This window comes from Aspergillus melleus (genome assembly GCF_016097325.1).
Source record: "Aspergillus melleus strain CBS 546.65 chromosome Unknown contig2, whole genome shotgun sequence".
In the NCBI taxonomy this organism is placed as follows: Eukaryota; Fungi; Ascomycota; class Eurotiomycetes; order Eurotiales; family Aspergillaceae; genus Aspergillus; species Aspergillus melleus.
The window spans coordinates 2,995,457-3,008,641 of NW_025763371.1; the positions used below are offsets into that span (position 1 = coordinate 2,995,457).

The following is a 13,185-nucleotide window of genomic DNA, read 5'->3' on the forward strand; positions in this document are numbered from 1 at the left end:
TTTTCTCTCCATCTCTTTTCCTCTTCTCCCTCATTTCTGTTTCTACTCCCTATATCACCCTCTAAATATCCCACAATCATGTCCGGAATCAACGACTTCCCAGAAAAGTACGACGACCTGCCCGACAAGCGGCGATACTGGCCCGCACCGGCTGGGTCGCCTGAAGAGGGACTCGGCATGTTGCGCATTCTGACGCCCGAGATCGTGGCCAAAGCGGCGCAGACCCAGATCCAAACCGGGGAACGAGTATGTCTGAATTGGGATCTTCAGAACTTGAACCCGCCAGGTAGGTTGCCCTTGCTTGGAGGGATTCGGATCTTGTCTGTTCACCGGTTCCGCAGGTTTCGGCCGCAAACCCTTTGAGCATCGCATTAAATGGGTGATGCCGGGTGTTGCTTTCGACGACGAATACCACTTCAACCCGCAGCAGTCCTCTCAGTGGGATGGGCTTCGTCACCACAATGCTCCCGCCCCGACGGCCGAGGACCAGAGCCGACGGGTGTTCTACGGAGGGACTACGGCCGAGGAGATCCAGGACCCCAAGTCATCGCGCATTGGCATCGGGTACTGGGCTAAGAAGGGCATTGCTGGTCGAGGCGTGCTGATCGATTACCTCTCGTGGGCCGAGAAGAAGGGTATCTCTGTCAATGCGCTCAGCCAGCATGCGGTGCCGCTGGACGACGTGCTGGCGATCGCGCGCGAGTGCAACATCGAGTTCCAGCGCGGGGACATCTTTTTCCTCCGAGTAGGACTACCCAAGACTTGGGGCTCAATGGATGATGCGCAGAAGCTGGCGTACAGCCAGCAGTCGGCGCCCAAGCATGCCGGCATCGAGCAGAGCGAGCGCGTGCTGCGGTTCATGTGGGACAATCACTTCGCGGCGGTGGCCTCGGACGCGGTCAGCTTCGAGGTCTTTCCACCGTTGAACCCGGAGTTTGATCTGCATCACCACCTGCTGACCGGCTGGGGACTTCCGATTGGAGAGATGTTCGATCTCGATGGATTGGCGGAAGTGTGCAAGCAGTTGGGGCGGTGGACGTTTTTCGTGTCGAGTAGTCCGTTGAATCATGCGCAAGGGGTTTCCAGTCCTCCGAACTGCATGGCGCTGTTTTAGATATCTTTCTACGATGACAATGACGATGACGATGATGTTTGTTTGTTTGCATCCCTCGATAAGCTATCACTATCGGCACGTGAGGCGGCCTTGCAGCCTCGGCATTTTTGACTTTCCCCAACGCTTTTCTTCCTGTTTCCCTCCGCATTTCGGCATTTGCCCTCGTCGCTCTTTCTTGTCGCTCCTTTTTGTCGGCGCTCCATTTCGCGGTCCTCCGTAGTCGTGTCGCTCTCTTGGCCGTTCATTTCGGTGTCTATTTTGTGCCGACGAGAAGCTGATTGATTCCCTGCGGGGACAGATAAACATTGTCGCAATAAAAGCCGTCAGGGGCAGTCGCTGCATACCAATCTATAGAATATAGCAGGATCCCTTTTCCCCGAATTAACGCATCTGAAACGTCACCTACTTGACTCGCATGATGGGCTTCCTACAATCCCTTAGCATGCAGGAGCTGATTTCGAATCTACCGCCGGTCCTATCCTGGAAGACGCTGGCCCTGGTGCTAGCAATCATCAATCTCAAGAATCTCCCTTTTGTATGGCATGTAAGTTATGCCTGATTGCCTCATAACAATTGAACCATCCATTGCAAAGAAAAACCAAGAACCCGATGCTAAAACCTCAAACCCAGCTTCGCATCCTCCACCATCTGGTCTCCAACATCCGCTGGAAAGCCGACTACCCCCATTTCCCCAAAGGTAACCCCATCGCCAACCACAGCGGCAAACCCACGCACCCAGCCTTCGCAACCTACGGCATCACCTCCCGCGCCCCGATCCTCGAAACAGACTATAACTTCCACAAGTCCAACTGCACCTACTTCTCGGATCTCGATATCGCGCGCACCGCACTCGCCACCCGCCTATATACACCCGGTTCCACGATCGTGAGCAAGGAGCTCGACGAGGAGCTCCTCGCCGCTAGTCGGGAGGAAGGGAAACCCGCTCCCGCGCGCAAGGCGATCTACATCGCGCTGGGATCCGTGTTCTGTAGCTTCAAGCGCGAGATCAAGCCGTTTGAGCGGTACGATATCGAGTCGCGGCTCGTCGCCTGGGATCAGAAGTGGATGTATATCCTGACGTTCTTTCTGCGGCCGGCGAAGACGAAGGGCGGGAAGCGGACGCTGCTCGCCTCCGCGCTGAGCAGGTACGTTATCAAGAAGGGGCGGTTGACGGTTCCGCCGGAGCGGGTGATGCGCGCGAGTGGCTTCTTGCCGCCGAGGCCGGAAGGTGGCGAGGTGGCTGCTGGTACTGCGGCTGAGACGCCGGGGACGTCGTCTGGGGTGGGAACGCCGGCCGGGGATGGCCTTGGGGCTATGGCGTCGGGTGTGGACGGGTCGTTGGTGCGTGAGGTGCTGAAGTTGGAGGATGGTGCGTCGACGACGTCGCGGGAGACGCTTGAGGCGGAGCGGAAGGCAAATATCGAGTCGTGGGATGCGGATGAATGGCCGTGGGAGCGTATCGAGCAGGAGAGATTGCGCGGGTTGAAGCTCGTCGAGGGGTTTGCGAGCACGGATGCTCTGCTTCATGAGGAGTATGAACGGTAGATTGATCTGGTGCTGTATATTGGGATATTCATGTATATATTTGAACTAAACTTTTTGGGATCACTCTTGTGTTTAGACACTGGTCATGTTGAAGGTATCAGTCTTGCTCAACTAAGAAGAGGAACTATTGACATCGTCTAAGCCCTTCCTGAATGAGGGCGAGCGTATGTTGTAAAACCAAATTATCAGGTCAATTTCATCAGGCTGTCATATTACTTCCGTCTAACTACCTATACATATCGAATCTACCCACTATTTCCAGCAACTGGGAACTGTCAGGCAGGTATGTATCCCACGTGGCCTATTAGTGTCCCACGAGACGAAAAACTTCATATGTCTACCAATTGAGCTTCTCTGCATCAGACCACCAAAAGTGTATTGTGAAATCAGTTTGGCAGAGGCTGCTGCACCCACTCCTGAACCCACTTGTGAATCCACTCAGGCTTAATCGCATCCACAGCCTGCAGCTTCTCGCTCCGTTTCGCCGTCGTCTGAGTGTCCAGGACATTATCAGGCTCTGACGAGGAAGCCAAAGACTCAAAGAACTCCAGCAGTTTGGCCGCCGGGTTCTTTTCCAGGAGCGTCTGGAGGTCGCCGTCGCCGAGCGAGGTGTGGCTTCCACCGGCGGTTTCGATGTCCTGGCGGACGCGAGAGATCCAGGCCGGGAGGGAGATCACCTCGAGGGGCTTCCCGCCCGCGAATGTGGAGAGGGTATCGGAGACTGCAGGGCGAATTGTCTCCCAGGTTGTGGGCGAGAGGTTGAGTGGGTGGGCGACGTCGACGACGGATCCCGTGGAGGAGGGTTCCTGGAGAGCGAGATCGACGAGGACTTCAGCGAGGAGGTCGATGGGAACCCAGTCGATTCGGTTCAGGGCGGGCCCGAGGGTGTCGGGGATGGCTCCGACGTGAAGAGAGCTGAGGGCTAGACTGGGGAACCATTCGGACTTGTTCCAGAGACCCGGGGATCGCACCGCGCCAGCAATCTGGCCGACTCGGGCAATCGAGGCTCGGATACCGCGAGTTCGCGCAGCCTGGCCAAGTAGTTGCTCTGCGAGGTACTTGCTGTCGGCGTAGCTGTTGGGGCCCGGCTCTTGCGTTTGAATCACCTCCTCTGGCGTTACAGCAGATGCAGAGCGATGACCCATAACGGAACTGATTGAGGAAATGAAGAATAGACGGGGCGATTGGGTACCGGACGAGCTGAAGTTGGCTAGATTCACGACACCTGCGAGGTGGGGCTTGAAGGACGAGAGGGAAAGGTTGAAGTTGACAGCCCAAGCATTGTGGATCACGAGAGTCGTGGTCTCCTGCAGGGTTTCGAAGACATCGGGCTTCAGACATAGATCTTGTTGGGATAGATCCGCAGTCCAGAAGCTGACGCGGGAAGGATCGAGATGAGAATCCAAGTTGTAGAAGCTGTTCTTCTGCTTTTGGATTGCAAGGCTGTCGGCTTTTCGGTTCAGGCAGTGAACATGGGCAACCGAAGGATCTTTCAGCAGAGCATCTAAGATGTATGTACCTAGAGTGCCAGTCGAGCCCGTCAATACCACCGTCTGGGCCTGGGCCTGGGTAGTCTTGAGCATGTCTTGGAATTCCTCAAGTAGACTGCTCCTAACATGGAGGCGAGCTTCTTTCTGGGTTTCCTCAGAAGTTTCCTGATGTTGCTGGAGTTCAATGACTGCCTGAGTCAACTCCGAGATTGACGGGTGAAGATAAATCAGGTTCGGGGTAAATTTAGGGAAGTCGAGGCCGCGCTTGAGCCGTCGAGCTGCTGTAATGGCTTGCAATGAGTCCAAACCTAGATGAAAGAAGTTTTCCGTGTCACTCAGGCTATCCTTATTCCATCCAGTAATGGAGATGAGGGTCTCTCGAATGAAAGCAGACAGCACTTGGCCATCGTTGACCCGACCCGGACCGGTCGATTCGCCATCAGCGTCGGAGGTCAATCGATCGGCATCCGCGTACAAGGACTCGAGCTCCTGCGCGTACAGCTCTAAAGTTCCAGCCCGCTGGATGGTGCCCTTTCCGGCGCGCAGCATCGGTTTCTCAGACGTGGCGAACAATATATGAGTTTTCGCGATGCGAGCATGTGCCGGGCAGACCTCGTTGGCCTCCTCGATACTCGGCCAGATCTTTTCAATAAACGCTGCTCGCTCGCTGGGGGTGAGGTCTTTACCGCCCAATTCAATTATGAGCGAGGCCTGGAACCGCTGGGCACCAGCAACCAGAACCGCGGTCACCTCCGAATTGGAAGCAGTGATGTGTTGTTCCATCGAGATGGGGTTTGTCTTCTCTCCGTTTAGGAAGACTACCACGTCATCTGCTCGGGCACTATAGCGCCAGAGGTCGGCCTTGTTCTCATCCGGATGCCGGATGAAAAGGTCCCGTGTGTGATACTCTTGCAGCTCAGGGAACACAGCGAACATCATAAGATGGGGCTCCCGCTCCGGTGAGCGCACAAAAACCAACTCATACTCATCTCCGGTCACATGGCGAAACTCAGCGCCCAGGGCTGGGTGGAAATGCATGTATCTCCAATCCTTGAGCCGGTCTCGGTAGGTGTCGGAGTGAACCAGGTTCAGTAATCCCATTTCCGAGGCTCCATATCGGTTGATAAGTCTGACCTTGGATGCTACCGCATCGCCGATAGCCTGAGGTAAGTCACCCCCGGCATATGCTAGTAGTTCTAGATGCTGACTGCAGTATTCGAGGAGCTCCGGGTTCTGAGCCAGCTCCAAGACCATGAACGGAGCGACCAAGGCCGCCTCGACGGGGGTCTTTTTCATGGCCTCAACCATCCCTGCCGCGGAGGGAAGACCAGCAGATGTCGGACAAATGACCGTGCCCCCGGCGGGCATAACAAGAAACAGTAACATGGCCAAGCCCGCTGCCTGATTTTCCGTTAGATTTGCAGGCCTGGACTGGGTTGTGTGCCTGGAAAGGAAGTAAAAGAAGCCTCACTTACATGGAACGGTGGAAGTGCCGAGAAAACCCTCTTGTTCATCATCCAATGGTCCTGGATCTCAAATCCTTCCGGTGCACCTAAAGCGCCCATCTCCATGTTCTTGTTGGCAACAGCATGGGTCCAAAAGATTGGCTTGGGGATGCCGGTTGAGCCCGATGTGTGCCTAGAAGGAGTCGATTAGGATTTGCCTGGCTTCCGAATCATCAATGCTATCAGAGGGGAAAACTTACACTACCACCAGCCTTTCCCCGGCCGCCTCTGGATAAGTTCGTGAGAATTCAAAATGGGGATAAGGTGTGTCCAATAGCTCATCCACACTTGGCACATCGAGCACATCCATCTTGAAGGCATCAAGGATGGCGGTTACGGGAGGAGGGCGCGGAGTGGGTGCTAGGAACTTTGTGCAATCTAATTGCTTGAATAGGGTCTCATGGGCTACGACGCTGTTTCGGGGAGACGTATAGAACATCTAGGACAGTCAACTATTTATTGCAGCGTACTCCAGCTTCTCGGAGTTCCCATGAGAAAGAGAGCGACAGAGAGAGAAGATTCACATACGACATATCCGGCTTTGATGGCTCCTAAAACAAGGGCCGGGTATCTCACGTCGTTGGCACCGACGTATGACAAGATTTCGCCATTCCCCGGGCCCAATTTCTCAGTCAACCACGCGGCCAAGCCATTGACCGCATTGGCCAAGCCTTGGAAGGTAACCTGGCGATACCCATGTTCATAGGTCAAGGGAGACTTGGGATATTCCGCATACAGCGCGTCTGGTTTCACCTTGGCATAGTGGTCGACAATGTGGGGGAGTAGCTCCGTTCGAGGATTGAACGTAGCGTCTTCGGAGACAGCCATTATGTCTGGCCAAGCAAAATCAGACGCTTATATACGGCGAAACAGTGGCTAGCTGGTAAAAGATGCGAAGAAGAGACGAAGGAAGAAGCTTGATTTCCGATCCAAGAAACTGTCGGCTGCGAAGGAACTATATTTATAATGACCGTGCATCACAACGAGTATTCCTCGATGATCAGAGGCCGTACTTCCTGAGCGTCCTGCATAGCCGCTCCATAATGTGACCAGGATTACGGAGTATGAGATTTTTTGTGCTTATTGCCGACTGGGGGCCATCGTCTCTCTTTTCCGTTAGCACAAATTCTTGGTTTTGGTCCAGAATCGGAACTCATGTTTGCATTATGGCTCAGCCCTCTACTCCGTACTTTCCGAGCCACGACCAAAGTAGAGTAAGGATCGGCTGTCTGAAAAGAGCCACTTATTTTGGGGGCGAGAATCGAACTGCCAGCCTGCCAGCCTGCCAGCTGGCTAATTTCCGAGAACTGAGTGCACAGGTACGCAGTAGGCGGAGTAACAAGCTAAACAAGGCTTTGTTTTAGCGGCGTTGGAGAGTGGGTCTAGGGGCCATCCGATGGGCACTTGGCTCTATGGAGTAATGAGATGTCAGGGCCCAATTTCACCCCATAGGGCCTTGGCCAGATATAAGATACCACTAAGAAACGGCCTTATTCGGTTAGGCGAAGACGCGTCGTTGGAGGTTTGGGGGCCATTATCGTTGATATTCATCCGGGAGGAAATTTCCCTTTCCGAGGTCAAACGGCCGCCCAAAAGAAGGAAGGCGTAGTAAAGTGGAATCGAATCGGATTGCTCTCAACACCACCAGACCATTTTTCTTGCAAGCGAACGAACCAGAAGGCGAGATACACCAGAGCGTCACATCGTGCCAGCCACACGATGGCGGGGTAGAGATGTCATCAAATGATTTGCTGGATAGGCGTACTGGGAGTCTGAGATCAGCCTGCCGAAACTCGGTCATTGACAGAGAGAGCCGAGTGAGATGGAAGGAAATAAAGATTGACGTCTCTCCGAATCTCCATGGACGCCGGGTCCACGGGACTCAGGGGCCTGAGCGCTCAGGCCCGCCGTTCGATTGGTTAAGCCTGACACCTGAGGCTCCAACGGCCTACCTACAGGTACTGTAAAGTGTGTACGGTGTACTCTGGAGTATAATCTTTGTAATGCATTAATGCATAATAAGTCCCTAGTATAGGTAGTGCCTAGAACTAAGGGAAGCGATAAGAAGATAGACAAGAATGAAAGCGGGGAAGAATTGCTAATCAATCCTGCATTTGTTTGGATTATTTGAGTACTTCGCATTGGGGTATACTATACAACTATTCTGACCTGACCTAGACAAACAAGAACAGGTGCAGGAACGTAATGAAAACCAAAAAAGAACAAGAAAAGGAAAAAGAGGGGGAAAAAAAAAAGAAAGAGTGGAAAGACAAAATACATGTGCAGACCTGCATCATCTCCATTGGCATCGCCCTTATCGAACGTCGATGTGGTGATTGACCATGATCTGCCCCGGTTCAACTGCAGTGTCATGCTTTCCCTCCAACTCGCCCCCTTTGGTCACGCTGACCAATCCGATAGCATCTTCCTCGTCATCTGTGGTGTTGACCATGCGCTGGAATTTGCTAGTCTGTCGTCGGCTGCTGGAACTTGCGTTTTGCTGCGCGCTGGTGTCTCCGCTACTCCCGTCGCTCGTAAGATGCAACTTGCGCCCGACGAACCGGGCCAGAGGCCGGTACGTGGGCAGACATCCGGCAATCATGTAGCCGCCGCATTCGACCACCGTCCAGAGGACAAGATCGCCACCTGCCCAGGTAAGGTCCTTTTGTGCGTCGGTCACGTAGAATTTGACAAACCGAATGATCGAAGCGATGAGACCCCTGTGAGAGAAAGTCCATGTTAGGAAAGCCCTGGCAGTAGCGACCAAGGGAGTAATAACTTACAAACTACCAAGCAAGAAGGTGATCAAGATACCTAGCTTCAGGCGGGTAGAAGCATGAAGCTCCCAGACCACCGGCATCGGCAGGATCATCATGATCACATCCGTGACAATGTTGGAAAACCCACCCCAGCGAAAGAAACTGTTGATATCGAAGCATGTGCCCTCCTGCGTCCAGTAGTAGCTCAACGGCTGACAAGACAGAAATGACGCGACGGTAGTCCCAATCCAGTTTCCAACCATGATGCCGACCACAACGTAGCAGATGATGCGAAACGGCTTCTGTGTGAATACACTGAGGTAAAGGTATATAATCGCCATTTTCGGGGGGACGACGGCTGCGAAGTAAATGATTGGGAAGGCGAGCATGAACTTGCCCTGAACGGGGATCTTCTCGGGGCTCTCTTTGACAACGCGCTGGATGTGAAGGCCGACGCCCCCATAATGCACATCCGCTGGATAGGCATTAGCTTGCGTGCACCTTGATTTGACCAGCCAAGGAGTCAAACATACCTATGGCACAGCCATTGATAACCATACAAAGGATGAACCCAAGAACAATGAACCCGTCATCCCAACCCCAATTCAACCGGCCAATCAGTTTAGAGACGCCGCGAAATGCGACCGCTAGGGTCTCGAGAATGATGAAAAGTGTGGTGACACCAAGAATAGTTCCTTGTTGGGACTCATGCAGGTACCCTGGCGAGAGATTCGTGGCACTAGCCATCGTGATAGGTTTAGATCATTGAGCAGGGAAAAGCACGAGTCGATAAGGCGGGAAGAGGGAAGAGGTAGCACGCAGGAGGAAGAGGGGGAAAGAATACATGTTCCAGCGATTAAAAACATGCGCAACTTCAGACTTCGATTGACATGGCTCTGGTCAGGCTTTCTGCATGTCAGCTGCAGATGGGGCGAAAAGTTATGGGATCGATAGCACCCCTGCCTTCATGCGTATAGATGCCGAGAAATTGCGATTTTGGGGGCTAGTTGAATAAGTATGTGGAGGTCGTTCTGCACTTGCTTTCTTCCTTTTCCATTTGATTGCCTTGGGAAGACGTTCACAATGGAAACTAGTTGACACAGCCAGAAGTAAGTTCTGCGCATGGCCATTGGTCTCTAAAACTTATCGAGCGTATTCAGCGCCAGGTAAGGGGCCGAAATGACGGTCCACCATTGATGGTGGGGGTGAGTTCAAAATTCAATGCAAGGCAAGAGACAATCATTATCCTACTCCGCAAGTAAAGAAGCGGCTTAGGGGTATCCGTAACATACTCCATAATCCATATCCTCTGGCCTTTGCTCTGTAGACCGTACGGAGTACTCCGTAGTAGAAGCGTAGACCATAGCCTCGGACAATACCCACGGAGATGGCGGGGGCCAAAAAAAGGCCACTCCTACTAAGTCTGGTCGATGGGCGGGGGTTCTTCAGATTTCAGAATCATCACTACTAGTGACTAGTGTCTAGTCTAGTCTTTTGTGCAAAAGCCCCGGCTCCACCCGTGGGCGGACTGGATCATTAGGGTAGAAAGGCGGGCGGAGCTCGTTCTGAACGTGTTCATCAGTTGGAAACTTGAACGTCTCGATGAAATATGAATGCAGGGAAGACGTTCTCGTGGGCGCCTATTTTAGACTCCAAACGTTGACCTACCGAATCCGAGAATTTGGGAAAAGAAATTCTGTCAACCACAATGCGGTTTCTCTGTTTTCATGGTAGAGGTACCACCAGCCAGGTAAGCGATTGACCCTATACACTCCCTTCTCTTGGGAATTTGCACGCATATAAGGCTTGTGACTAAGTGAATGCCAACTGCCCAGATTCTTGAGTCCCAGATCGGTGAGTCTGCCCTGTTATTCCATGATGTATATCGCGGTCGATGACTAAGTGTTCTGGCAGCGGCTCTTAGGCATGAGCTCGATAACAGCGTGCACACTTATGATTTTGTCGAGGGAACCGTTTCTGCCCCCTTGGCCCCTGGTATGTTTGTCGGCCATTTTCCACATTAGTTTTACTTACGGTATATGGAATACTGACTTGGAAGCAAGAACTTCGAGCCTTTTTCCCCACCAGTCAAACATATTTCGACTATTTTTCTGTTGAATCGGCCGACAGCGTTCGCAAGGCCCTGGAAGACTTGTCGCGCTTTATCGAGGTAGAGGGTCCGTACGACGGAATCATGGCCTTTTCGATGGGTGGTAGTTTAGCGGCCACCTACCTCGTCCAGCAAGCCATACGCCACCCTGAGAGACCCCTGCCTTTCAAATGCGCCATATTTCTTTCTGGCGCAAACCCAATTGACCCCATCGGACTGGAGGACGGTCAGGTCAGGTTATTGAATCCGGAGCTTGACGGTGATCAACTCTTGGCGGGTTTCCCTACTGCACACATTTGGGGCCGCGCTGATAAGGAGTACTGCCAAGGAAGCGAGGCACTCTTTGCGTTGTGCGATCCAAAAGAACGCACGGTATTTCTCCATGAGGAAGGCCATACCGTTCCGGGCGCAAGGGCCAAGGAGGAACTATTGGCAAGCGTCAGGGTGATTCGCAGGACGATCGGGAGGGCGGTGATGGCGGCTTAGAGTCTAGTCTCAGTGTAAAATCGCCCCATTGATTAGCCCCTTCAGCCCACAGTGTGAAAGGGGAAAGGGGAAGATTGACATCGGTATTGTATATACGAGTTACCGACATGACTCCAGTGATGAGCGAAGTGAATCCAGTGACGGGTGAAATGCCGGTCCACTAAAGTCCCTAGCAGGTAGTTAATGCATTAGCGCACAACGCTAAACTTTAGCGCCTAACGGTCGAGCCAGCATATGCCGTGGTGGAGAAATGAGTGGATGGAAACAATTGTAAATGTTGATAATATTCTCCAAGGCCTATGAAGATCATTGAACATTGCATGTCGTTTATGCGAATGAATAACCGAATGAGAGACGGGCGAAAGACCCAATGATAGTCACCAAACGTGCCACCGTATTGTTACCGAGTAGGTATGGGGTGGAGGCGAGTGACCCGGCTGACTTCTTGGATGAACCGCACGGAGTACCTGCTGGCCCTATGCTATGGCGTGAAGGCTCAAGCTCTTTGGGTATCTTCCGTCCTTCTTAAAGCCACGTATTCCCTGGCTGAATCGGTGCTTTTTTCCCTCTGTAACCCAGGTAGACAGACGTGTCCACTAATCTCTTCATTAATTCACAATGGCTCCGATTATGCTAGATTCTGGCGACCTGCTAGGTCTACCACACAATGGTTTAGGTGGACAACCAGAGGTGGTCAGCCTGGATGGCCAGTCAAATCTTGGAGAACAAGATAGGCTGGAGCCCATCGCCATTGTTGGCTACTCCTTTCGATTTCCTGGCGATGCAACAGACTCGAAAGCATTCTGGAAGATGATGATGGAGCAAAGGTGCGCCACGTCCGATACGCCAGAGGACCGGATCAGCATTCCTCAATGGCAGCACCCCGATGGCAGACGACGAGGACAAGTGAGAAGCAGCTTTTCCTTCGAACCATTGATTTTTAACTGCTGACCACTCTGCAGTACTCCTCTCATGGAGGGCACTATCTGAAAGAGGATGTGTCCCTCTTTGATGCCCCTTTCTTTTCCCTCTCCGCAGATGAAGCCGCAGCACTGGACCCGCAGCACCGACATCTCATGGAGGTTACGTATAGAGCATTGGAAAATGGTATGGTAGCTCGTGGGAGAATCTGACGTTGTGCATCGAGTTGAGTGGCACTGACCATCCTATAGCTGGTATCCCGATGGAAAAGGCGGTGGGATCTCAGACATCGGTTCACGTCGGCTGCTTTAACGGTGATTACAGGCTGATGGCGTGTAAAGATGTAGAGATGACCGCAGACTATGACGTGGTTGGCATGCAGATGAGCATGAATGCGAACCGACTGAGTTGGTTCTTCGATTTTCGAGGAACAAGTATGAATATAGATACGGCATGCTCGAGCAGTCTGATCGCATTGGACCTGGCTTGTCAGGGTTTGCGAAGCGGAGAAACAAACATGGTAATGAACTCAAGCTGGTGTCCACGTCGTCGCTAACAGAACCTAGGGTGTGGTGGCCGGCACAAACCTCATATTATCGGCAGATATGAACCAGGCATTTTCTAATGTTAACATGCTTTCGCCGGACGCTCGCAGCTATAGTTTCGACCATCGGGCCAATGGGTACGGACGCGGTGAAGGTACCGGTACCTTGGTGATCAAGCGCCTTGCAGATGCGATTCGAGACGGTGACACTATTCGCGCTGTTATTCGTTCCGCCGGATCCAACCAAGACGGCCTCACGCCATCTGGTATTATGCAGCCAAGTGGTACCGCTCAGGCCGGTTTGATCCGTGATACATACGCCAGGGCTGGTCTGAGTATGGAACCTACTCGGTTCTTCGAAGCCCACGGCACTGGCACGCAAGTAGGAGATCCAATCGAATGCAATGCACTTGGAGATGCCTTCCGTGGAGTCCGCAGCATGCATGATCCCCTCTTCGTGTACGCATAAGCCAAACTGAGTATGGACTTGGATTCATGCTAACCTCGGACTGTTAGGGGCGCGGTGAAATCAAATATCGGCCATCTGGAGGGTGCTAGTGGGATTGCGGCCGTGATCAAGACGATCCTAATTCTAGAGAGTGGCTTGATTCCACCTAACACAAACTTTGAAAAGCTCAATCCCAAGATTGATCTGGAGTTTCTGGGTCTCCAGGTAAGTGAATCTGTGTTGTTGTCGACGAGGGGGCGAAG

General features: G+C 52.7%; 7 protein-coding genes across 7 annotated transcripts; 5 read left to right on the top strand and 2 right to left on the bottom strand.

The window, feature by feature from the left end:
- Positions 1-78: 78 nt before the first annotated feature.
- LDX57_003857 (uncharacterized protein) lies at positions 79-1,114 on the top strand (the record flags this gene model as incomplete). Its single annotated transcript, XM_046085510.1, has 2 exons — positions 79-286; positions 342-1,114. 2 exons carry the CDS (start codon positions 79-81, stop codon positions 1,112-1,114), a joined length of 981 nt encoding a protein of 326 aa, XP_045941473.1.
- Positions 1,115-1,529: 415 nt separating this feature from the next.
- LDX57_003858 (thioesterase family protein) lies at positions 1,530-2,659 on the top strand (the record flags this gene model as incomplete). The annotated part of the gene is made up of 2 exons (XM_046085511.1): positions 1,530-1,658; positions 1,745-2,659. The coding sequence occupies 2 exons, from the start codon at positions 1,530-1,532 to the stop codon at positions 2,657-2,659; spliced, it is 1,044 nt and encodes a 347-aa protein (XP_045941474.1).
- Positions 2,660-3,045: 386 nt separating this feature from the next.
- LDX57_003859 (uncharacterized protein) lies at positions 3,046-6,482 on the bottom strand (the record flags this gene model as incomplete). The annotated part of the gene is made up of 4 exons (XM_046085512.1): positions 3,046-5,550; positions 5,625-5,787; positions 5,855-6,093; positions 6,183-6,482. The coding sequence occupies 4 exons, from the start codon at positions 6,480-6,482 to the stop codon at positions 3,046-3,048; spliced, it is 3,207 nt and encodes a 1,068-aa protein (XP_045941475.1).
- Positions 6,483-7,968: 1,486 nt separating this feature from the next.
- Positions 7,969-9,160, bottom strand: LDX57_003860 (uncharacterized protein; the record flags this gene model as incomplete). Its single annotated transcript, XM_046085513.1, has 3 exons — positions 7,969-8,374; positions 8,438-8,888; positions 8,947-9,160. The coding sequence occupies 3 exons, from the start codon at positions 9,158-9,160 to the stop codon at positions 7,969-7,971; spliced, it is 1,071 nt and encodes a 356-aa protein (XP_045941476.1).
- A 1,073-nt stretch (positions 9,161-10,233) lies between these two features.
- Positions 10,234-11,009, top strand: LDX57_003861 (uncharacterized protein; the record flags this gene model as incomplete). The annotated part of the gene is made up of 3 exons (XM_046085514.1): positions 10,234-10,267; positions 10,328-10,408; positions 10,477-11,009. 3 exons carry the CDS (start codon positions 10,234-10,236, stop codon positions 11,007-11,009), a joined length of 648 nt encoding a protein of 215 aa, XP_045941477.1.
- Positions 11,010-11,627: 618 nt separating this feature from the next.
- LDX57_003862 (uncharacterized protein) lies at positions 11,628-11,960 on the top strand (the record flags this gene model as incomplete). Its single annotated transcript, XM_046085515.1, has 1 exon — positions 11,628-11,960. One exon carries the CDS (start codon positions 11,628-11,630, stop codon positions 11,958-11,960), a length of 333 nt encoding a protein of 110 aa, XP_045941478.1.
- Positions 11,961-12,562: 602 nt separating this feature from the next.
- On the top strand, positions 12,563-13,139 carry NEC1 (beta-ketoacyl [acyl carrier protein] synthase domain-containing protein; the record flags this gene model as incomplete). Its single annotated transcript, XM_046085516.1, has 1 exon — positions 12,563-13,139. The coding sequence occupies one exon, from the start codon at positions 12,563-12,565 to the stop codon at positions 12,941-12,943; it is 381 nt and encodes a 126-aa protein (XP_045941479.1). The 3' UTR covers positions 12,944-13,139.
- Positions 13,140-13,185: the final 46 nt, after the last annotated feature.